Here is a 20,875-nt window from a genome sequence, read left to right as displayed (position 1 = left end):
ATTGTTTGAATATCAAATACAAAAATTATTGAATAGATAATTTTCGTAATTGAAACACAAAAAATAACAAAAATCTGTTTTCAATTACGAAAATTATCTATTCAATAATGTTTGTATTTAAAGTTCAAACAATAACGAAAATTGTATATTCAATTGTTAAAATAATAAAATTCAAAACTCAAAATTCAATAGAAAATATCAAGGTATTTTTTTTTTTGAGCAAATGAATACTTGATTTAATTATGAAATAATTGAAACCAGTTCAATATGTGACAAATATTTGAATTGAAACCGTTTAAGAAATAGTTTTTTCTGTGTATACAACAAGGTATTTTGCTTCGAAAATGTCGACAAAGCGGCATATGCGGGAAGTTTTGCTTTACTTCTTTTATTTGAAAAAAAAGTGCCGCTGAATCACAGCGATTGCTCACCAAAGCTCACCATAAGCTTCAACCATCAGTTTCAATGTGCGAGAGATGGTTTGTGCGATTCAGAAGTGGTGGTTTTGACACAGAAAACAAAGATCGCCCAGGCCAGCAAAAATTGTTGAAGATCCAAAAGACTTCACAGAAAAATCAAAATAACAGCAGGATTCATCCATAAGTAGGAAATTGGGTACCATTCGAATTGAAACCGAGATACCCTGAAAGACGATTTTGCATGTCTGAAGTGATGCTTGAATGCTATAAAAGAAAATAATTTTTGCAGCGAATTATTACTTGCGATGAAAAATGGATTCACTATAATAACCCGAAGCGTAAGTGATCGTATGTGAAGCCCAGCATCCAGCCGAATCGACATCAAAGTCAATTATTCATGGCTCATTTGGTGAGAGCATCTTATGAGCAGCTGAAATTTGACCAGACCATTACAGGGAACCTATATCGTTGAAATTAAACCGTAATATTCCATCATGACAAAGATCGGCCACATGTGACAATACCTTTTAAAAACTATTCAGAATGAAGTGGTTGTTAAGTTTTGCCTCAACAACCTTATAGTCCAGACCTTGCCTTGTCCGAATACTATTTGTTTTGATCGGTGCAGAACGCTTTCTCTGGGATATGCTTCATTTTATTTGGCGTTATTCGTTCTTGGTCTCAAAAGATGAGCAGTTCTTTTGGCTCGGAATCCATATGTTCAAAGAAAACTAACAATGGCCGCTATTTTTTTTTTATATTGTACAAAAGTTTCAAAATAAAAGCTAATTTAAAAAATTCCCCATTTTTAATTCATACAACCGGAAAGTCGCACCATTCAAACAAATGCCAATAATTGTATGTCCGTATTAGGATACATTTTTTTGTTCTTGTTATAAGAATTTTGTAATTAAAAGTCATATTATACTACTTATGCTTAAAAATGTTCGAGTAAAAATAATTTCTGAATAATAAAACCTTAAAATACCCATAATAAGATTTCTTTATTATAATGCAATAGAAAAAAAACTGTAACAAAGTAACAAAGTTTTTTTTTATAAATTATTTAAGGCAAGTTCAGTAATAAATTATTTTAACAATTTCAGTTGTATTTATTTAAAATTTAAGTTTAATCAATACCATACCAAAACAAAAAAAAAATACAGAAAACTCATCATCATTTCAAAAAGAAAATAACAAACTAATTTTTATCTCTTGCAGGTTCCGAATGTGAAAACAACAATGCAGATTCTGCGGCAGTGTCCGTCATAAGCGAGCAGCACAGTTTAATAAAATGGGTCATCATGCTCACAATAATGGTCAGATGCATTTTTCAATAAAAAAAATAACAAATAAAATATAGAAAATAGTTATACTCTTTGTTTTCACTTTAATTGAAAATATATGAAAATAACAACACATTAAGCAAAAACCAAAAAAAAAAAAAAACTTCAAAAATACTTTATAAAAAGAGAAAATAGTAAACAAAATGACATGAAAACATAAAAATAATTTAGACAAAAAAATAAAAAAACAAAACAATTAAAAACATGTTAGAAACACAAGCACAAATTGTAGTTTAACAACAACCAACAATTTAAAATAAACTGACAAAACACAATTATAAATACACAAACAGATAGACTTTTAAAATAATAATAAAAAAAAAAACAAAAGTTCAGTTGCAAATCAAATGTAAAATTGCATGTTTTTTTATAGGCAAATCCAAACCCTTACAAAAATTATAAAGACTACAATGAATAGAAACAGAGTTAGAAGTTAATTAACAATTACCCACATTTTTGTAAATGAAGAAAAGACACCTCCCCCTTTTTAAGCCGGTTTTAGCTACAAGTCAGTCGTCATGCATTCATTCCCGCTGACTTGTCTTCAAAGTAAAACAACACACAAGAACATCTTTTGTTAACCTAGAGGCTAAATTGCTCTAAAGGCAAAAGGAACATTGTTTTTTTTTTTTGAAATTGTAACAATTGATATACAAAATTAAAATTGCTAAATAATATTTTTTTTTGTAATTCTGGCACAAATCCAAAATGAGACACTAGAAAAACCATGACAATTTGTTTGATAATAAGGAACATTTATTGAAATGTAAAAAGATAAAAAAAAAACAAAAAATATTTGATAAAAATCATTGATTATTTTTTTGGTTTTTTATACTCACAAATCCAATAAATTTAAAATTTAAACAAAACGATGAATACAATAAATTTTGATCTGACGAATAAAACCTAGAAAAAAATCCCTGAATTAAGAATTTTTTGTACACGCTTTGTGAAAGTTTATAGAGAAAAACTAAAGATTTTTTAAATCAAGCCATTTAAAAATACAATAAATAATAAAATTAATATTAAAAAAAAAAATAAAACAAAAATTATTGAAAATAAAAAGAAAATGTTGCGTATAATAAATAAATAAATAAAGAAATGAAAATAGTATTCTTATACTAAGTACTACTGTTTCTAAATTGTACTAAGTAAAAAACAAAACTCAAAACTCAAAAACAATTAAAATTAAAAAAGTATTTATATACAAAATATACAATATATTAATTATTACAATAATAAATGCAAAATAACATAAAATTAACTAAATAAGCAACGAGTTGGTTTTATTAGAAACAAAAAAAAAACAAACCACAAATTAAATACTCGTAAATATGTAACTAAATTTCAATATTTTATTTTAAAATTTTTGTTTAAATTTTCTAAACGATATTGATAAATAATTAGCTTTAAGATACATTTTATGTTTGTTTCTATATTAAATAAAATAAAATATTCTATAAATTAAGCATATAACAAAACAATATACACTGCATTCCATGGCATTGCATTACCTTAAATCAACTAACTAATTATAAATGAAACATTTATTAATCACAAAAAATTTCCAATTTCAAAAAATAAACTTTTTTTTTCATAAATACTTTGAATTTATTTTTAATTTATTTTGTGCGTTTTTTATTTATTTTAAGTTTTAGATAAAAGTTTAAAATAAAGAATATTTGGTTTATTTCAACTTCAGACAAGCTGTTTAATAATACCAAACATTTTAGTTTAATAATACATAATTTTTGGTTTTAGTTGATTTAGATATGAAATAACTTTAGTTATTGCTTTTCTACTACAATGAATGGATATGATAACAAACGTTTGTAGCATGAATATTGTTTAGGAATTAATTATTAGCATTATCATGCATTACTTAGTAATGAAGAAGTTTCCTGAAAGATTCTGTGACATGATGTAGAAATGTATGTGCTCGTAAAGTTGGTTTATTTTTTTTTTACTTTTTTACACTTAAGGAGAAATATAAAAATTTAGTTCGAACTAACTTTATAAAATCTTTTAAATCCTTCTACTTGCCTACTAATTCAGTTTAATTGCGCGGAAAAAACATTTATTGTGCACTATTGTATTGTTAAAAAACTGTTTAAGAAACATTCAGCCTAACCCAAAAAGGCGAAAAGTCGATTTTAAGTCCATAAATTTCTTACTATAAAATTAATTTCAAATAGAATTTTAATAGAACTTTTTTTAATTATTGAATTATTTACATTCATTGGAAAATATTTTCAATTGAAAGTGTTGAAAGCTTTTTTCATTATCACAGAAAAAATTATATTTCAATTCAAACATTTATCCCATATTGAACTGGTTTCAATTATTTCATAATTAAATCAAGTATTCATTTGCTCAAAAACAAAATTTCTTGATATTTTCTATTGAATTTTGAGTTTTGAATTTGATTATTTTGACAAATGTTTGAATTGAAACGGTCTAAGAAATAGTTTTTTCTGTGATGTTATGTTGACTTTAACAAAAATGAACTTTGTGAATTTTGAAAAACTTTTTTGGAAAAATTAATTTTTTTTAGAAAATGCTTTTCTTAATGAAAATTTTTTTTGGATAAAATAGGAATAATAAGCTTTTACCTACAACAAATTATTTTTATTTGGAAACCAAAAATTTTAATTGAAATTTGGTTTCTAAAAAAAATTTTCTTTTTTAAACTCTTTTTTTGAAAATAAACATTTTTTATCAGGAAAAAGTGAGTTTTGAAAGCAAATCTTATTTGTGGAAAACTATTTTAGTGATTTTTTTTTTGATAAAAAATAAAACTCTTCAAAATACATTCTGAAAAAGTATTTTTTCTGAAAATCTTAACTAAACTTTAATTTAATATAAAGATTTGTTTGTAAGCAAATTGCTTTCCTTGAACAAAAGATCAGCTTTTTATGTTGAGAAAAAGCTTTTCTTTAATAATATGAGAATTTTGGTAGGAAATCTCTTTTTGTAAAAAGCTGTTTTGTGAAAAAAGGGTGTATGACTTAAAAATGCGATATTTTTTCTAATTTTTAGCTTTTATTTTGGAACATTTGTGCAATAAAAATTTATTGAAAGTATTGGCATTTGTTAGCTATGACATTTTTCCCTTTTTCTGACAATATATGAATTCCGATCCAAAAGAGCGTTGTAATGATGGAATATTTCGGTTTCATGTCTGGCTGCATATTCTCGGTATTTTTGGTGAATGTTTGATTGAAACGAATCAGTTGCATTCACCATCTTATAATAGATAGGACCTTAACGCCATGGATATTTGGCTTTGGTGTCGATTCGGCTGGTTATCGTAATGGATCCACTTTCCAGCGGAAGAAGTGATTTGGTGCAAAAATGATTTTCTTTTGTAGCGTTCAAGCATCATTTCGGACATGCGCAATCGTATTTCAAGGTCTCTTGACTTCGATTCATATGGTACCCAATTATCCTGATTTTGCAAGTAGAATTTTTAAAACAAAATTTTACTTGTGACACGAAACTACTGTTTTAGTGAAAAATACATTTGTTTTTAAATAAACTTTAAATAAGTAATTAAAATAAATTTATTGAAAGTTCCATCTGAGGTATCAGGAACCAGATTGTGCGATCTTGTTGGATACCTGAATGCGACTTATTGGACCTTAATATTATATCCATAGCATATACAGCCCAATTATGAATAAAATTCTTTTGAAAAAATAAATTATAAAAAACTTACAGACTTAAAAATCCATATAGGATCAATACGAATTGGTATACCTAGGGCTTCTAATCGTAATTCCCGGGAAATCTTTGTCCGGAAATTTCGAAAATTTCATGCAAAATTTAAAAATTTTGCTAGTCTGCCGATACAACCAGAGTATCTGGCGGGTATCGAACCCGCAACCCTCAGATTAATAGTTCGACACACTATCGACTGGTATATCGGGGCATCCTTTATTTATAATGTTAATACAGCGTTAGATATTTTTAGTTAATGGTTTTTCCTTTCAACTGTAGTACAAGGGGAACAAGGGGAACTTCATATATTTCGATCGTAATTCTCTTGGTAGGTTTATATGGTATTTTGTATCAAACGTAAACAATCAAGTATAATCGATATGATTCCGTTTTGACAGTACCACACTATTTGAGACACTATCAGCCCATTTATGAATAAAAATTCCGCGGGTGTTTGTTCCCCGGGAGTTTTTTCTGATTGAAATTGAATAGGAAAAATGAGAAAAGGGAAAAAACTCCAGCGGAATTTTTATTCATAATTGGGCTGATAGTGTCTCAAATAGTGTGGTACTGTCAAAACGGAATCATATCGATTATACTTGATTGTTTACGTTTGATACAAAATACCATATAAACCTACCAAGAGAATTACGATCGAAATATATGAAGTTCCCCTTGTTCCCCTTGTACTACAGTTGAAAGGAAAAACCATTAACTAAAAATATCTAACGCTGTATTAACATTATAAATAAAGGATGCCCCGATATACCAGTCGATAGTGTGTCGAACTATTAATCTGAGGGTTGCGGGTTCGATACCCGCCAGATACTCTGGTTGTATCGGCAGACTAGCAAAACGCTTCGCAGTTTATGTTTTTTTTTTTTTAAATTTTGCATGAAATTTCCGGACAAAGATTTCCCGGGAATTACGATTAGAAGCCCTAGGTATACCAATTCGTATTGATCCTATATGGATTTTTAAGTCTGTAAGTTTCTTATAATTTATTTTTTCAAAAGAATTGCGAAAAATACCGTATTTTTCTTTATCAATCATCATCATTCTATCTAAAAGGATCCATAATATCTGTATGTACCTACAGAGAGAGGTAAAATATAACTTTTGTAGAGGAGTAAACTAAACTCTAATAATACTTGTATATTAAATGTGTTTTTAAAACCAGTTTTAATTATGCAAAAAATATGAAAATACGAGCTTTTCACCATACCAAAGGGAGCATGGAAGTTATAATATGAAGCTAAAGTAAAATGAACAAGAGCATGTAGTTCGAAGGACCATGAGGCATGAAGTCAATAAACAAAATCCACAATATTTATGAATAATGGAAAAAAATATGTTGAAGCTTTAAAATTTTTTTTAAAGCCGCAATATATTTAAAAATTATTAATAAATACCGGCTTAATTTTAATAAAATTTCCATTTGTTTTTTTTTAATATTCGTTTTACATTATAATTTTTTTTAACAATATCTTTATCAAGGACATTTTTAAAAACATTTAATCCATTTAATATTATTAATTAAATACAAAAAAGTGTTTTTGAAAACAAATAAACAAAAAATTACAATTATTGGATTTTATAAATGAATTTTTTTAATTTTTTTATATGAAAACATATCAGTATATATTAATAAAAGAAAACAAAATAAGTAAATATATATTAAAATCTACAATATATATAGAAATAAGTTTAAAAAAACTAAATTGGCTTTAAATGAAAACAGAAAAAAATAATAACTAAATAAATTACACAACAATAACAAAGAAAGTATGTCTGTAATTGTATAAAAAAAATTAAACCGAAAAATTAACAATAATTAAAACAAGAAAAAATAAGTACTTTAGCACTTTTTAAATAGTTAAATGTATTTATTATTAATTAAATTGCTATTTGAATGGTATTTAAATAAATAAAACAAAACAATTGATATTATATTATACAACTACATACAAAAATAATTAGTTTTTAAAGCATAGACAAAAAATTATATAGAAATAATGAATATATTTATAGAAATAACAAGTATTTAAAGCCTTTACAGTGAGTGTCAAAGTAAAATTCTATATTTTTCTCCACTCTATTATTGCAAATATCTTTAAATATACGTGAAACCCACAAAACATTTTCATTTGAATTTCAGTGTTTCATAGAAAACTGTTCAATTTATTTTAACACTCACTGTTTATGTTTATATACACTCTTGCAAATAACTAGAGCACTTTTTGTTTGTGCCAATACAGACCTTGCTAAAGTTGTATCGTGACTTTATATTTTAAAAACATTTATACTAAATTACTCTCTGACTTGTTGTCTGACAATACTGCAAATATCAATAAATTTGATTTACTCTCTTCGAAGTAATGCTGTAAAAACTGTGGAAGTACAATTTTTACTCTTGTTTTTGTTGTCAGATATCTAAAGCATTTTTTAGTTTCGTTGATTCTGTGATGATCGATGATCAAAAAATCAGGAACAACGAAAAATAGATGAAATTCATTCCGAAAATGTAAATATTTTTATGTTATTACCTTTTAAAAACAGTGGTTTATTTCCTTTAAATAAACCGTATTCTTTTGAATGCAAACAAAAGTAATTTACCCTCAGTAACACGAGGTCTGGTTTTGTTTTAACTAATAGTTACACTGACAGTTTTCATACAAAAAATATTTTAACCGGCAGTATAACTATTAGTTAAGGCATAACCAGACTTCGTTTTAATGGGGGTAAATTACTCATATAATAGGTGTAGAATATCATATGGTTGGACTTGACGTCTGTACTTTCTTACTTGTTATACCCTTCACCAGGAGTGGCAAGTTTGTCATTCTATTTGTAGTTTCTACATTTTTCATTTGCGATCTCACAAAGTATATATATTCTGGATCGTTATAGATAGCGAAGTTTATATAGCCATGTCCGTCTGTCCGTCTGTATGTTTAAATCAACTTTCCGTGGTCCACTAATAACATACATACATGATTCATACATCAGTATATAGCGAATTCTTCGGTTACTACTGATTGACAAAATCGGCCAACAAATGGCTGAGATATAAGGAAAAAACCGGGACAACCTAGAATTTTGGGCTATTTTTGATTTTGATGTGGATTACTAAGTCATTAATATAGACAATATGGATATCCAATGATAGATATTTTAAAGTCCATTGCAACGTTGTATAGTAAGTCGGACCTACAATGGGTCAAAATCGGAAAAAATATTTTTAACCCGATTTTTTAAAAAAAAAAAAAAATTTAACTAAAATTTTAGAAACAATTTAAAAAAAAATTAATTTCGTTTACCAAAAAATATTTAAAAAAAAATTATTTTAAAGTATAATTTTGTGAAGGGAATGTAAAATTGGGCACAGCCGAATATAGGTCTCTTACTTGTTATACCCTACACCACCATAGTGGGGATGGTATTATGCGTTTGTGCAGATGTTTGTAACGCCCAAAAATATTAGTCCAACACCCACCTTAAAGTATACCGATCGACTTAGAATCACTTTCTGAGTCCGTCCGTCTGGCTGACTGACTGTCCATGTAAACCTTGTGCGCAGAGTACAATTTTGAAGATATTTCGATCAAATTTCTCACATGTTATTTTTTCGGCATAAGGATTAAGCCTATTGAAACTGGCTGAAATCGGTTCATTATTTCATCTAGCCCCCATACAAATGTCCTTCCGAAATTGGAATTTATCGGTCATAAATGTTTAATTTATATATGTATCTCCACAAATTGCGCTCCAAATAAGTTTTATATATACAAAATTCATGTCACCAAATTTTGTTACGATCGGTCCCTAATTAGTCATAGCTCCCATATAGACCCGCTTCCGAAAATCACTTTAACGTGCATAAATCGCTTAAAAATGTTGGTATACACAAAAAATTCAACATAGTAAACTTTCATATAGACATAAATCACACGACCTAATTTCATTGTGATCGGTCCATAATTGGTCATAGTCCCCATATAAGGCCAACTTCCGAAAATCACTCAATAATATAATTTATTGAAATTTTAAAAGAAAAATGTTTTTGCTCTTTTACTTAGTGTAGGGTATTATATGGTCGGGCTTGACCGACCATACTTTCTTACTTGTTTTTACTTAAAATTTTCTTATGATACATTTCAAAGAATTGGTAAGGCAAATCAGACTTTTTAATAAAGTTTCCCCTATGATTCTTTCATCAACGACCAACGAAACGAAAAAGGCTTTAGATATTTGAGAACACAAACAAATGTAAAAAGAGTACTTCAACAATTTTTACATCACTACTTTGAAGATAGTAAATTATATTTATTGATTGATATTTGTTGTATTATCTGACAACAAGTTAGAGATTAATTTAGTATAAATCTTTTTTAAAACATTATGTAAAGCTACAACTTTAGCCAGATATATTTTAGCACGAATAAAAAAGGTGCTATAATTATTTGAGAGAAACTATATACAGTATATATAAATGCATATCAACCATATATACATACTTATATAATGGATAAATGTAATATTGTACTTTCTTTAAAACTTAAATATTAGATCTTAGATGATTGAAATAATAATGAGCGATGTTCGCTTTTAAATTAACAAAAAAAAAAAACATATAGAAAATTTATTTGAAACCAAAACCCTGTGTAATCTTTAGTAAACAAAACAAAAATAAAATATTATCTAAACGTATTATAAAAGAAATGCTTTAAATATTAAATACAAAACAATTTAATGAAATAAAATAATTAAACTATTTTTAAGACAGTCTTCAAGGCTTTCTTAAACTTCAAAAAACAAAAATTTAAACAAGTTATTTGTTATTTTTTTCCAAAAACCTTTTAGCAAATGTTTTGTTTTCAGGGTGTTTTTTTTATAAATTATTACTAAAAAACCACCCCTGGTATTAAATTTGAAAATCGATCACAAAAAAAAAAACATAATTAAACTCAATTTTTAAACAATAAGGACCCATTGAAATAAAAAACCAATAACTATTCACTAATTAATATAAATAAAATTAATATAAAAAACAAACAAAAAATAAATAAATTATTTATATTTTTTATACATGAAAACCTAAATTTAAAAAAAAATCTTAAGAATAATTAATTATAAAAAAAATATAAGTAAGTCATTTGAAAAAAAAACCCAAACACAAATTAAACAATAATACTCTAGTAAACTTTTTTAAACCAAACTAAATATTTATACAAAATTTCTTTTAATTGTGCATGAAAATTCTTTTTTTCCTTATTGATAAAAGCCTCGATTTTTTTAATATAATTTGAAAAGAAAAGGAATTTTTATGTCGGCTTTTAAAAATGTATTTCTGTTTAGAAAGTTTTTTCATTTTGTATTTGTTTATGGAAATATTTTTTTGTCATATTTTTGCATGGTTTTCGGCTCAAGCCAACAAAAATTCAAATTGACAATATAATATTTCGCCTTAATATGAGAACACACTTTTTCTACCCAAACAAAAATTAATCTTAAACACAAACCAAATTTTTTATACATACATATTTAAATATGTATCTATCATATTTATTTTCAATTTCCTATTATTTGGAGTTTTTTTTTTAGTAAGTTCATATATTTTTAAAGAAACTAAGAAACATTTTAAGTAAATATTTCAAATTTGATAGATGTAAATTTCCTAACCACAAATTCTTAAAATTTATAAAAATTATTATTGTCTGCCACTTCTTAAACTCTCAACCACCATAAAATTGTTCCGCAACAAAGTCTAAATTGTCGGCGATTTGTCCATCTTTATGTCCATCATTTTGTTTGTGTAAAACATTCTTAAGCCCACAATACAAAACCGAATTAAACGAGATTAACTGAGAATGTTTGTCCTTATCCTAAACAGTTTAGTATCGAAAATCCCATAAAAAATTTTATGAAACCTCGAAACGAATTGATGTTTTTAGACAAATCACATTTTCAGCATTCATAATGCTGCTTTACTTGTCAAGCTAAGGCTGCAATCAAGTTTAGCAGAATGCACTCTACCAAAATAGTGCAACAGCAGTTGCACAATCGCCTCAATCGTGAAGTAAAACGAAGTGCTCGGCGTGACAAACGAAATTGGATCAACAGTATCGCTAAAGTAGCTCAAGCGAGATCTCTATCGTACGGCAAATAAGCTAACGGGAATAACAAAACTCTCAGGAAAACCATTAAAAACTGATGATGGAGAACTTATAACATCTAAACATTAACAATTACAACTTTGGGAAGAAGATTTCTATGGTGGAATGTTTATCAGCTTCCACACAACAACCGATATGCTGCTGTGATTCACATCCGATAAGCACAAATATCCCCATCAATCAAATCGATTAAAAAACAAATCACCTGGTATAGACAATATTTATCCAGATATAGGTTAACAACTGACGCACAATCAGTGCTCTAATACTGCTGCCTAGTGTAATTAAAATTCTGGTGTACGGAACTTCTTCCAGAGAAAATTTGCTGAATAAAAGGGGACCTCACAGAACATAAAAACTGGAGAGGGAGTTGCTAACAGAAGGCTAGAAACTGCTCATCTTTTTGAGCTTAGAAAGGAAGAAACCGGTTTTCGCGCCTACAAATCCTGTGTCGATCATGTAAATAGCCTGAGAGTGATCGTAGAGCAATCTGTGGAGTGGAGATCACTTCTGTTTCACCATTTCGCTGCACTAGGTAACAACAAAATTAGCATTAACACTAGTGTACGAAAAGGCTGTGTTTTATCTTCTCATTTATTTAATTGCGTACTTGACGTTCTGATGAATAATGCAACTTGCCAATGTAAGGGGAATCACTTGGGGTCTTCAAGGAAAATTGGAGGACCTCGACCTTTTGTCAGTTATCAGTAGTCCAAGAAACTGTATCAGTAAGTAATATTGGCAAACCTAAAGCAAAGACTATCCGTGCAGAATCAATGGCTTGATGAGGTAGAAAAATTCTGTTAACTGGGAAGCATATTGGACAAAAGTGGTGGTTCTAAGGCTGACATCTCAAGCCGCATAAACAAACCAAGGCAAGCAATCGGGTAACTTAGGACGGTGTGAAATTCATCGTACAAATTAAGACGTACAAAGATAAACCTGCTTAACTCAAACGTAAACCCAAAGAGTTGTATGGATGCAGCATCACGTACAATCCGTACAAGTTTTTGTAAACAAATGCTTAAAGAAGATCCTACATATTCAAAACAATTTAGAACAATGAGCTATGGTCAGAAACCAGACAACAACCGATCCATCTGGAAATTCGAAAAGATGCAAAACAACCATGGACTGGAGTCCGCAAGGCATTAGACGACTAGTCGAACTATGCCAGCAAGGAGCAGAATTTGTTCACATACTCGAAACTTTGAATTGTCAGTCTCTTTGTTTTTGTTGAGTTTATTTTACGATCTGTGCCACTCACCACAGAAATACTCAAGGAAGTCTATATTAAAGATAAATATAATTATACTTACGAACTGACTACAGACCCAGTGATATATGAGTTGTTATAACTAAAATCATATGTCCTTAAACGACAATTTAAGACTAACTAGACTTCAGTTTACAAAGTGACACGAAGAGTTAGTTAATTGCTTGTGGTATATAAATTAACTATTCTTAAAAGAGTATGATCTGATTACTCTCTTGATTACATAGGGTCACTTAAGTGATAATTGACCCTACTTTTAATTACATGGGATGTGTAAAGTAGCCAATTAGCTTTTCTTTGCATTATTATAAAGGGATACATGGGGACTATTAAAACCAAAGGGATACACTAACTGTGTAATTGCTTGTATGTGTAAATGGTCATCAATGTTGAAACGAGTTTAAGTCATAGGATATCCTCAACAAAATAACTTTGTCTGATTCTGATTCTTGCTAAATTTTAAATAATTAAAATAATACATATTTTTCCTCTAAGCCTTCTCAAATTTATCCAACATTTTAAGTTCTCTCCAATAATATTATTTTTTTAACATAAATCAACCAAATAATAGCATATAGTTAAGTGTAAATAGTTAAGAAAATTTAGTATTAAACTTAGAAAAACAAAAATTATAATATAATTTTCTTTAGTTTTTATTAAAAACAATACTTTAGTTAAATTTTTAAGCTAAAAAGCAAAAGAAAAAATTAAATTTTAATTTTTTTTTTAAATTAATTTATATCAGCTATGACATCTGATAATAAAGGAAACACAACATAAAACCAAAAACAAATGAGAAAATTTTAATGTAAAATTGAAAATAAATAGTGAAAAGAAATTTTCCAAAAGATTAAACATAAAAATACACAACTCTAAATATTAAAAAATCAAATCCACACGAAACAATAAAGCACCGCATAAACTAAGAAAATAAAAATGGAATTCTAACCAGAAATAAAATAAAATATAAAACCAAATTCAAATTCACTTACAATAATAATAAAAAAAAAACATAAAAAACAAAATGCATTTGAAAACAAATACAAAATAATTAAAATATTTAAATTAAATTTAAACATAATAATGGTTTTGATGTATAAATATCAAATACATATCAATTAAATGGCCTACTATTTTGTTTTAAAATGAAAAAAATTAAATTAAAAAAAAAACGAACTTGTATTAGAATGTTTTTTAATGTACTGCACAAAATTGTCTAACAATGCACACACTCACAATTCTATACAAATCCAAAAAATAAAAATTAAGAAACAAAAAAATAAAAAAAATAATTTAAGAACAATAATGTTAAAGACACATTTTCTACCAAACAAATTTCTAGTAGTTTAAAGACAAAATTGGATTATGATTTAATCTAGATTTAAACAGTTTATTGGACATTTTATTTGATACAGATTTTTTGAATTTGTCTCAATTAAATTGTGTATGGCTGAAGATTTATATACTTATATATATAAAGCTTTGATTGGTTAAAGGAAATTAAAAAGAGAGTCTGAATATATGTATATTTCTTTGTAAAATGTCTTAGGAAATAAACTCCAGCGGCTAGCGATTTGAAAACTTATAAATCTCAATATTTCCAGGAGATAATTCCTTCATTTTTCTCACCTTAAAGTCCAGTTTAGAGCGACCTACGTTGCAGCACAACCTAACAGTGTTTAGAGTCCTTAGCCGACGTAGAGCTTTCTTACTATCGCTTAAATATTGAAGATAACCACGTGGATATTCAGAGCCTTCTACTGGCGTTCACCATTATCAAATCCGAGGCTTTCAAGACCGAGAAGATCTCTGCCTGAAAGAAACTTAGAAGTCTCTATGACATCCGGGTATAAGTCTCCTCTATGAAGATACCAGAGCCACTCTTCAAACAGTCCCTCATATCCAAGATATTAATCATCTTCTGATAACTCCATTAGAACCTAGTGACTAAATCAAACAATTCCGTTAAAAATGCTAGCATAACCTTTCTGCATTGGCTTCACTAAAGCGGGCTCATAAGCTACCTATACCTTAAAATGTAGAATGATTTCCAAAGCATGCGTCACCTCTGCCGTCACCATATGGGCAATTCCACGACTGAAAAAACAAAAACCCTTAAAACTTTTCAAGATAATCAGAGAAAACTCAAAAATTGTACTATGTGAAGGTATTTAGAGCTTTTTAATTTTTTCATTTAATTAGTATGTTTTAGGCTAAGATGGTAGCGAAAACTAAGCGCCCAATTAGAATGTAGTACGAAATGAATCTGAATCTGACACTTGTTGTTTGAAACCGAAGATACCATATTTTGTTATTTATTTTTTAGTTTTTGAATACATATATTTACAGAATATAAGAGAAAAATCTGTCGCGTACGGTATGTCACGTACGATATTAAATTTTATTTATTATAAAATCGTCCAAAGGTTCTTTTCATTTAAATCCCAGCAAAAATCGGAGCTTCATTTAAGTAGGTTTGTAAGGGAGAGAAGCTATATTACCCCTTGCTAACCTGCTTACAGAAGGCATGATTTTTATATGGCGATTTCCCACTTGGAAGCTTTACTCTGCAAGACAACCTTCTTTCTTGTAAGTGACAGGAGTAAGTCCATTAATTATTTAAATATTTCACTTACAACCGGCTTCTCTATAAAAGGATAACAGTAAGCTTTTTATTTCTTTTTTTGGCTAACATTAATACAAAAATGCTTTCGGTAAGGCTGCTTAATAAGCGTAACACCAGCTTTTACGACCAGTTTTAGCTTTAAAAAATACAAAAACTTTTTACTGTGGTTTAGTGTAAGAAATTAAAAGAAAAAATAACGCCTCTCACGATTCGCAAATTTTAGCAGATTTATACATGTACCTCAAAATGACTTCCGTTTTATATCACATACGATATACCCTCAATTCGCTCTATATTTTGGACAACAATTTTTCTCTTATTTTTGCAAAATCTATTCCAATTCATAGGCGTACAAATGTCACGTGCGATGGCATTTGTAGCAGTGATGATTGTTGTTTTACATGAAATTTTAAAACTTGAGAGCTTAAAGTTTGATCAATCACCTTTGAAATCTCTATACAACAAATTGCTGATAACTACACCCAGAGAAATCGGCCATACTATCAGAAAGAATCCTGACAGTATAACAAAGATGGCGCTAGAGTGGAATCTTCAAGATTCAAGAAGCCGTGGTCGTACATAGAATACATGGAGACGCAAGATACTCCAAGATCTATAACAAATCGTGTAAGGTGGAGATGCTTTGTGGAAGCCATATCGAGCCCTTAGCGCCAAATTATCGTAAGCGACAAAACACAAATTTTACAGGAGAAGGTTTTTTCTATTATTTTGATATTTATACATAGAATTAAAAATTTTATAATTTCATTCAAGCTATTTGTCTATTTTTCAAAAATATTTATAACTTTTGACAAAAAAATTCATGGAATACTTTATTGAAAAATATGACAAAAAATATTTTTTTATTGAATTTTTGCATTGATACAAATTTTTCGAATTGAAATAAAATATTTATTTATGAATAGTTTTTAATGAAATTTCACAGTTATGTAAAATTTTCTATTTAAAATGGAAAAATAAAAACGAATTTTGAAATTTATTATCAGTAATCCCGCAATTCCCAAAAAAGTGTTGAAAAATGGAAATTTTTAGTTTTTTGGCTATAATATCCATACCAGGGTCGGAGTTATCGAAATCGTTGAAACAATTTAAAATGGTTATGGTAAACATGTCCATAACCATTTTAAATTTTTTCAAAGATTTTTAACAATATTATGGTCACTGTTATTGTTTATATGATTGCGGTAATCATAATATGTTTAAGTTACCATTCAAATCATTATAGAAATCATAAAAACTATTAAAACTGTTGAAATTGTTATGGTAAACATGTACAACTATATTTTTTTCAGCGTGTAGGATATTCACATGCTTTAGTTGTCAGCATCTCAACTAAGTGTAAAATTCACAATTTACATGTGTAATTGCTTACACTCGTCTTTGACCACTTCAAAGTAGTGTTTGTCGATGTTCAATATCAGTTCGAAGGACTTTTTGCTCCGTTTCGAGATCAGAGACAAGTTTATGACTACAGTGCCCTTCAGATGAAAAGAGTTAAACGTTCTCCGACAACCGTATTTTCCGAATAAAAGTGTGATCTTCCGCCATGCCAACTCACCGGCACACTTTAGTGCCGAAATCTATAAATTGGGCTATAAACAGCTACTCCATACAGCATAGAGTTTCGTGTTCGGTTTTAATCGAAACCGAAGCCCAAAATCGAAACGCGGTTTTGAATTTTGTCGTTGTTTTTTTGAAATTCAAGCCCCCTTGGCTCGGGTCGAATGAAGATGTTATCACTGCTACAAATGCCATCGCACGTGACATTTGTACGCCTATGAATTGGAATAGATTTTGCAAAAATAAGAGAAAAATTTTTGTCCAAAATATATGTTATGTTAAAGCTGTAAAACACACTTTTATATGATACTGTTCGAAAAGTGTGTCGTAAGATGTGATCGTGTAAATGCAGTTTTGGCAACATTGCAATGGGTTCACAACACTGGAGTATCCTAATACTTTGCATAGGATTTCTTCAATAAAATATTTCAAATCAAGCCAGTCAAATCTTTATATACTTAAACAAATGTTCCAATAAAATAAAAACACACACTTGTTAGATTGCAAACAAAAACAAATAATTATAAATAAAAAAAAGTGACAACAAGAACATCAACCGAAAAAAAAAACATACTATGAAATATTGTGCAATGAAATCAATAAATATGTGTTCTTAATTAGTAGAATCTATTATTATTTTTTTTTTTAAAAAATATTTTGATTGTTTTTGTTTTTAATTTATATAACAAAATTAGGGATCTGTTAAGTAGTAAGAGTATTTGAATAAAAGCAACAAAAAATAATAATTATAAAATAAAATTTTTGTAGTGACATTTTTTGTGTTAAATAAAAACAATTAATGAAGAATATAACATGAAATGAACATTTTTTATGCTAACAAATAAAAGATTTCAAACAAAAGTATTAAAAAATAATTATAAATTATACAAAATAAAAATTATTAAGTACTGACATGATATGAAACATTCTACTCAATAAAAAACAAATACTCTCTTAAATAAATAACTAGACTTTCTCTAAACTCTATTCCTGCAACACATCTGCTTACTTTAAAGCTAAAACATCCTTTTTGTGACTATAGCTGTAGCATAATAAATTTTGTTTATAACTTCCTAACTAAGCTTTTAAGTCTCAAAACCAGTTTTCGTTTTAATACTTCAAATTCTTTTCTAAGCAACACGCCTCTGTATTTATATTGTTATTATTCTTAATTATAATAAATATTTCTATGATTTATTTCATTATTTTATGTTAAAAATTTATTAAACTAATTATCAAAGAAAAGCTAAATTGTATTAAAGAAAGAAATAAATTTAAAAAAAAAAAACATATATACAAAAATATATAGAAATTATATTAATTATTTTATATTTATATAAATATATGGCTTTAGTGTTCAGCATATCCTTGTTTTTAGTTAAATAATTATTAAACAAATATATAAACATATATATAAAAATAAATTTAATTAGCAAAAGAAAACAAGAGGAAATTAACATTATAATATTATTATAATTATTACAAAGACATAAATAGAATTCATAATGAAAAACAAATATATATATATTAAAAAAACACTTCAAATGTGTTTTTAGCTAATAAAAACCATTGAAACAAAAATATATTAAAATTTATATTATAAAAATAAAACAAAAAACATTGTAGGGATCATTTTATTGAAACATAAAACAAATAAATTATAACAAAACAAAAACAAAACAAACAACAAAAAATATTATATTAATAAAGTTATTATGAAATAAAATAAATAAAAACAAAAATATAAACTCTACTAAATCTAAAAAACGGAATGAATACAACAAAAAAAAAACATGATACAAAGAATTCAAATTCAAACTATTATAATTATTATAATAATAAATAAAACAAAATAAATTATATATCAGAGACAACTAAATATGATAAATCAACTAAAAACAAATAATAAAAATTCATATAATAAAATATACTGTACAAAATAATTGGTTTTATTTCGACAAAAGTAGGGAAGTATGCTGGATTCGATAACACAGGTCAATAGCAAAACAAGTAAGAAGGTATGATCGGTCAAGCCCGACCATATAATACCCTACACCAAGTAAATTAGTAAAAATATTTTTCTTTTAAAATATCAATAATTTATATTCGTGAGTGATTTTCGGATGTGGGCCTTATATGGGAGCTATGACCAATTATAGACCGATCACCATAAAATTAGGTCGTGTGATTTATGTCTATATGAAAGTTTACTATGTTGAATTTTGTGTATATACCAACATTTTTAAGTGATTTAAGCACGTTAAATTTTCGGAAGCGGGGCTATATGGGAGCTATGACTAATTATGGACCGATCGTAACAAAATTTGGTGACATGAATTTTGTATATATAAAACTTATTTGGAGCGAAATTTGTGTAGATACATAGATAAATTAAACATTTATGACCGATAAAGTCCAATTTCGAGGGGACATTTGTATGGGGGCTAGGTGAAATAATGGACCGATTTCAGCCAGTTTCAATAGGCTTCATCCTTGGGCCGAAATATCTTCAAAATTGCGACCTGTACTCTGCGCACAAGGTTTACATGGACAGCCAGCCAACCAGCCAGACGGACATCGTTTAATCGACTCAGAAAGTGATTCTAAGTCGATCGGTATAATTTAAGGTGGCTGTTTGACTAATATTTTTGGGCGTTACAAACATCTGCACAAAGGCATTATACCATCCCCACTATGGTGGTGTATAAAAAGGCTTCACAAACCACTATATAGATTTGATGCATCGTGGTTACCTAGGTACAAAAATGGTAAAATTTTTGAATTCTATGAATAGATTTTTTTTTTAATTTTTTTCTAAAATTGAGAATTTCCTTAGATCTTTCTCTACAGAATTTATGATAACTCCAAAATGTTTAGTCCGATATTATTGAAGTAAACTTCAAATTTATATAACCTTTAATCCGTTTATATAATGCGTTTTAATCGGCTCAGTAGTTTCGTAGTTACACATCGAGCCCTTAGCGGCAAAACACAAGCGACAAAACACACATTTTACAGGAGAAGGTTTTTTCGAATAATGTGAAATTTATACATAGAATTAAAAATTTTATGATGCGATATAATTTCGTTCAAGCTATTTGTCTATTTTTCAAAAATATTTATAACTTTTGACAATTAGAAATTCATGGAATACTTTATTGAAAAATATGACAAAAAATATTGTTACGTTTTAACCTTTTCAAAACGTTAGTTTATTTCCTTTAAATAAACCGGATACTTTTGATTGCAAATAAAAGCCGTCTAGTAGTTTGAAAATTGTAACAACTCTTTATTTATTTAAAATGTATAACAACAGAATTGTATAGTCACTCAATATCTTTTCTTATACACGTTTATAAATTCTCAGACATACAGACACACTTTATAATGTATACGAATTCACTTGAAAAATACAGCACACTTTAAGGCACTCAGTTGATGTTTATTCAAATAGCGTCTCTGATAAACTGACTAACGACTGCAACCTCTGCCACTATTTATAACACTGCCATCTGCACTCTAGATTGCTCTTTAACTGTCAAAGTTCGAATATTCTAGATCATACGCCATCTGTGGTGTACTTTCTACAATGTTCTTTAACTGAATATTCGAATTCGAATACAGCATTGCCAACTTACGATCAATGGCCAACTGAAAGCTTTTATTTAATAATGCCCACAGATATGTTACAGTTTGCTATTACAGCAATGTTATTTAAAAGCATTATGCTA

General features: G+C 27.9%; 1 protein-coding gene across 1 annotated transcript in view; it reads left to right on the top strand.

Moving 5' to 3' along the window:
* The window catches only part of Ace (Acetylcholine esterase), a 146,814-nt gene extending 145,026 nt beyond the window's left edge, over positions 1 to 1,788 (top strand). The window contains exon 9 of the mRNA XM_065515739.1: positions 1,641 to 1,788. Within this exon, the coding sequence (XP_065371811.1) occupies positions 1,641 to 1,759 (119 nt within the window). The 3' untranslated portion in view covers positions 1,760 to 1,788. The remainder of the gene's footprint in view (positions 1 to 1,640) is intronic.
* Positions 1,789 to 20,875: the final 19,087 nt, after the last annotated feature.

Source organism: Calliphora vicina, chromosome 1 (assembly GCF_958450345.1).
Source record: "Calliphora vicina chromosome 1, idCalVici1.1, whole genome shotgun sequence".
NCBI lineage: Eukaryota > Metazoa > Arthropoda > Insecta > Diptera > Calliphoridae > Calliphora > Calliphora vicina.
This window is presented reverse-complemented; position numbering and strand designations above follow the sequence as displayed.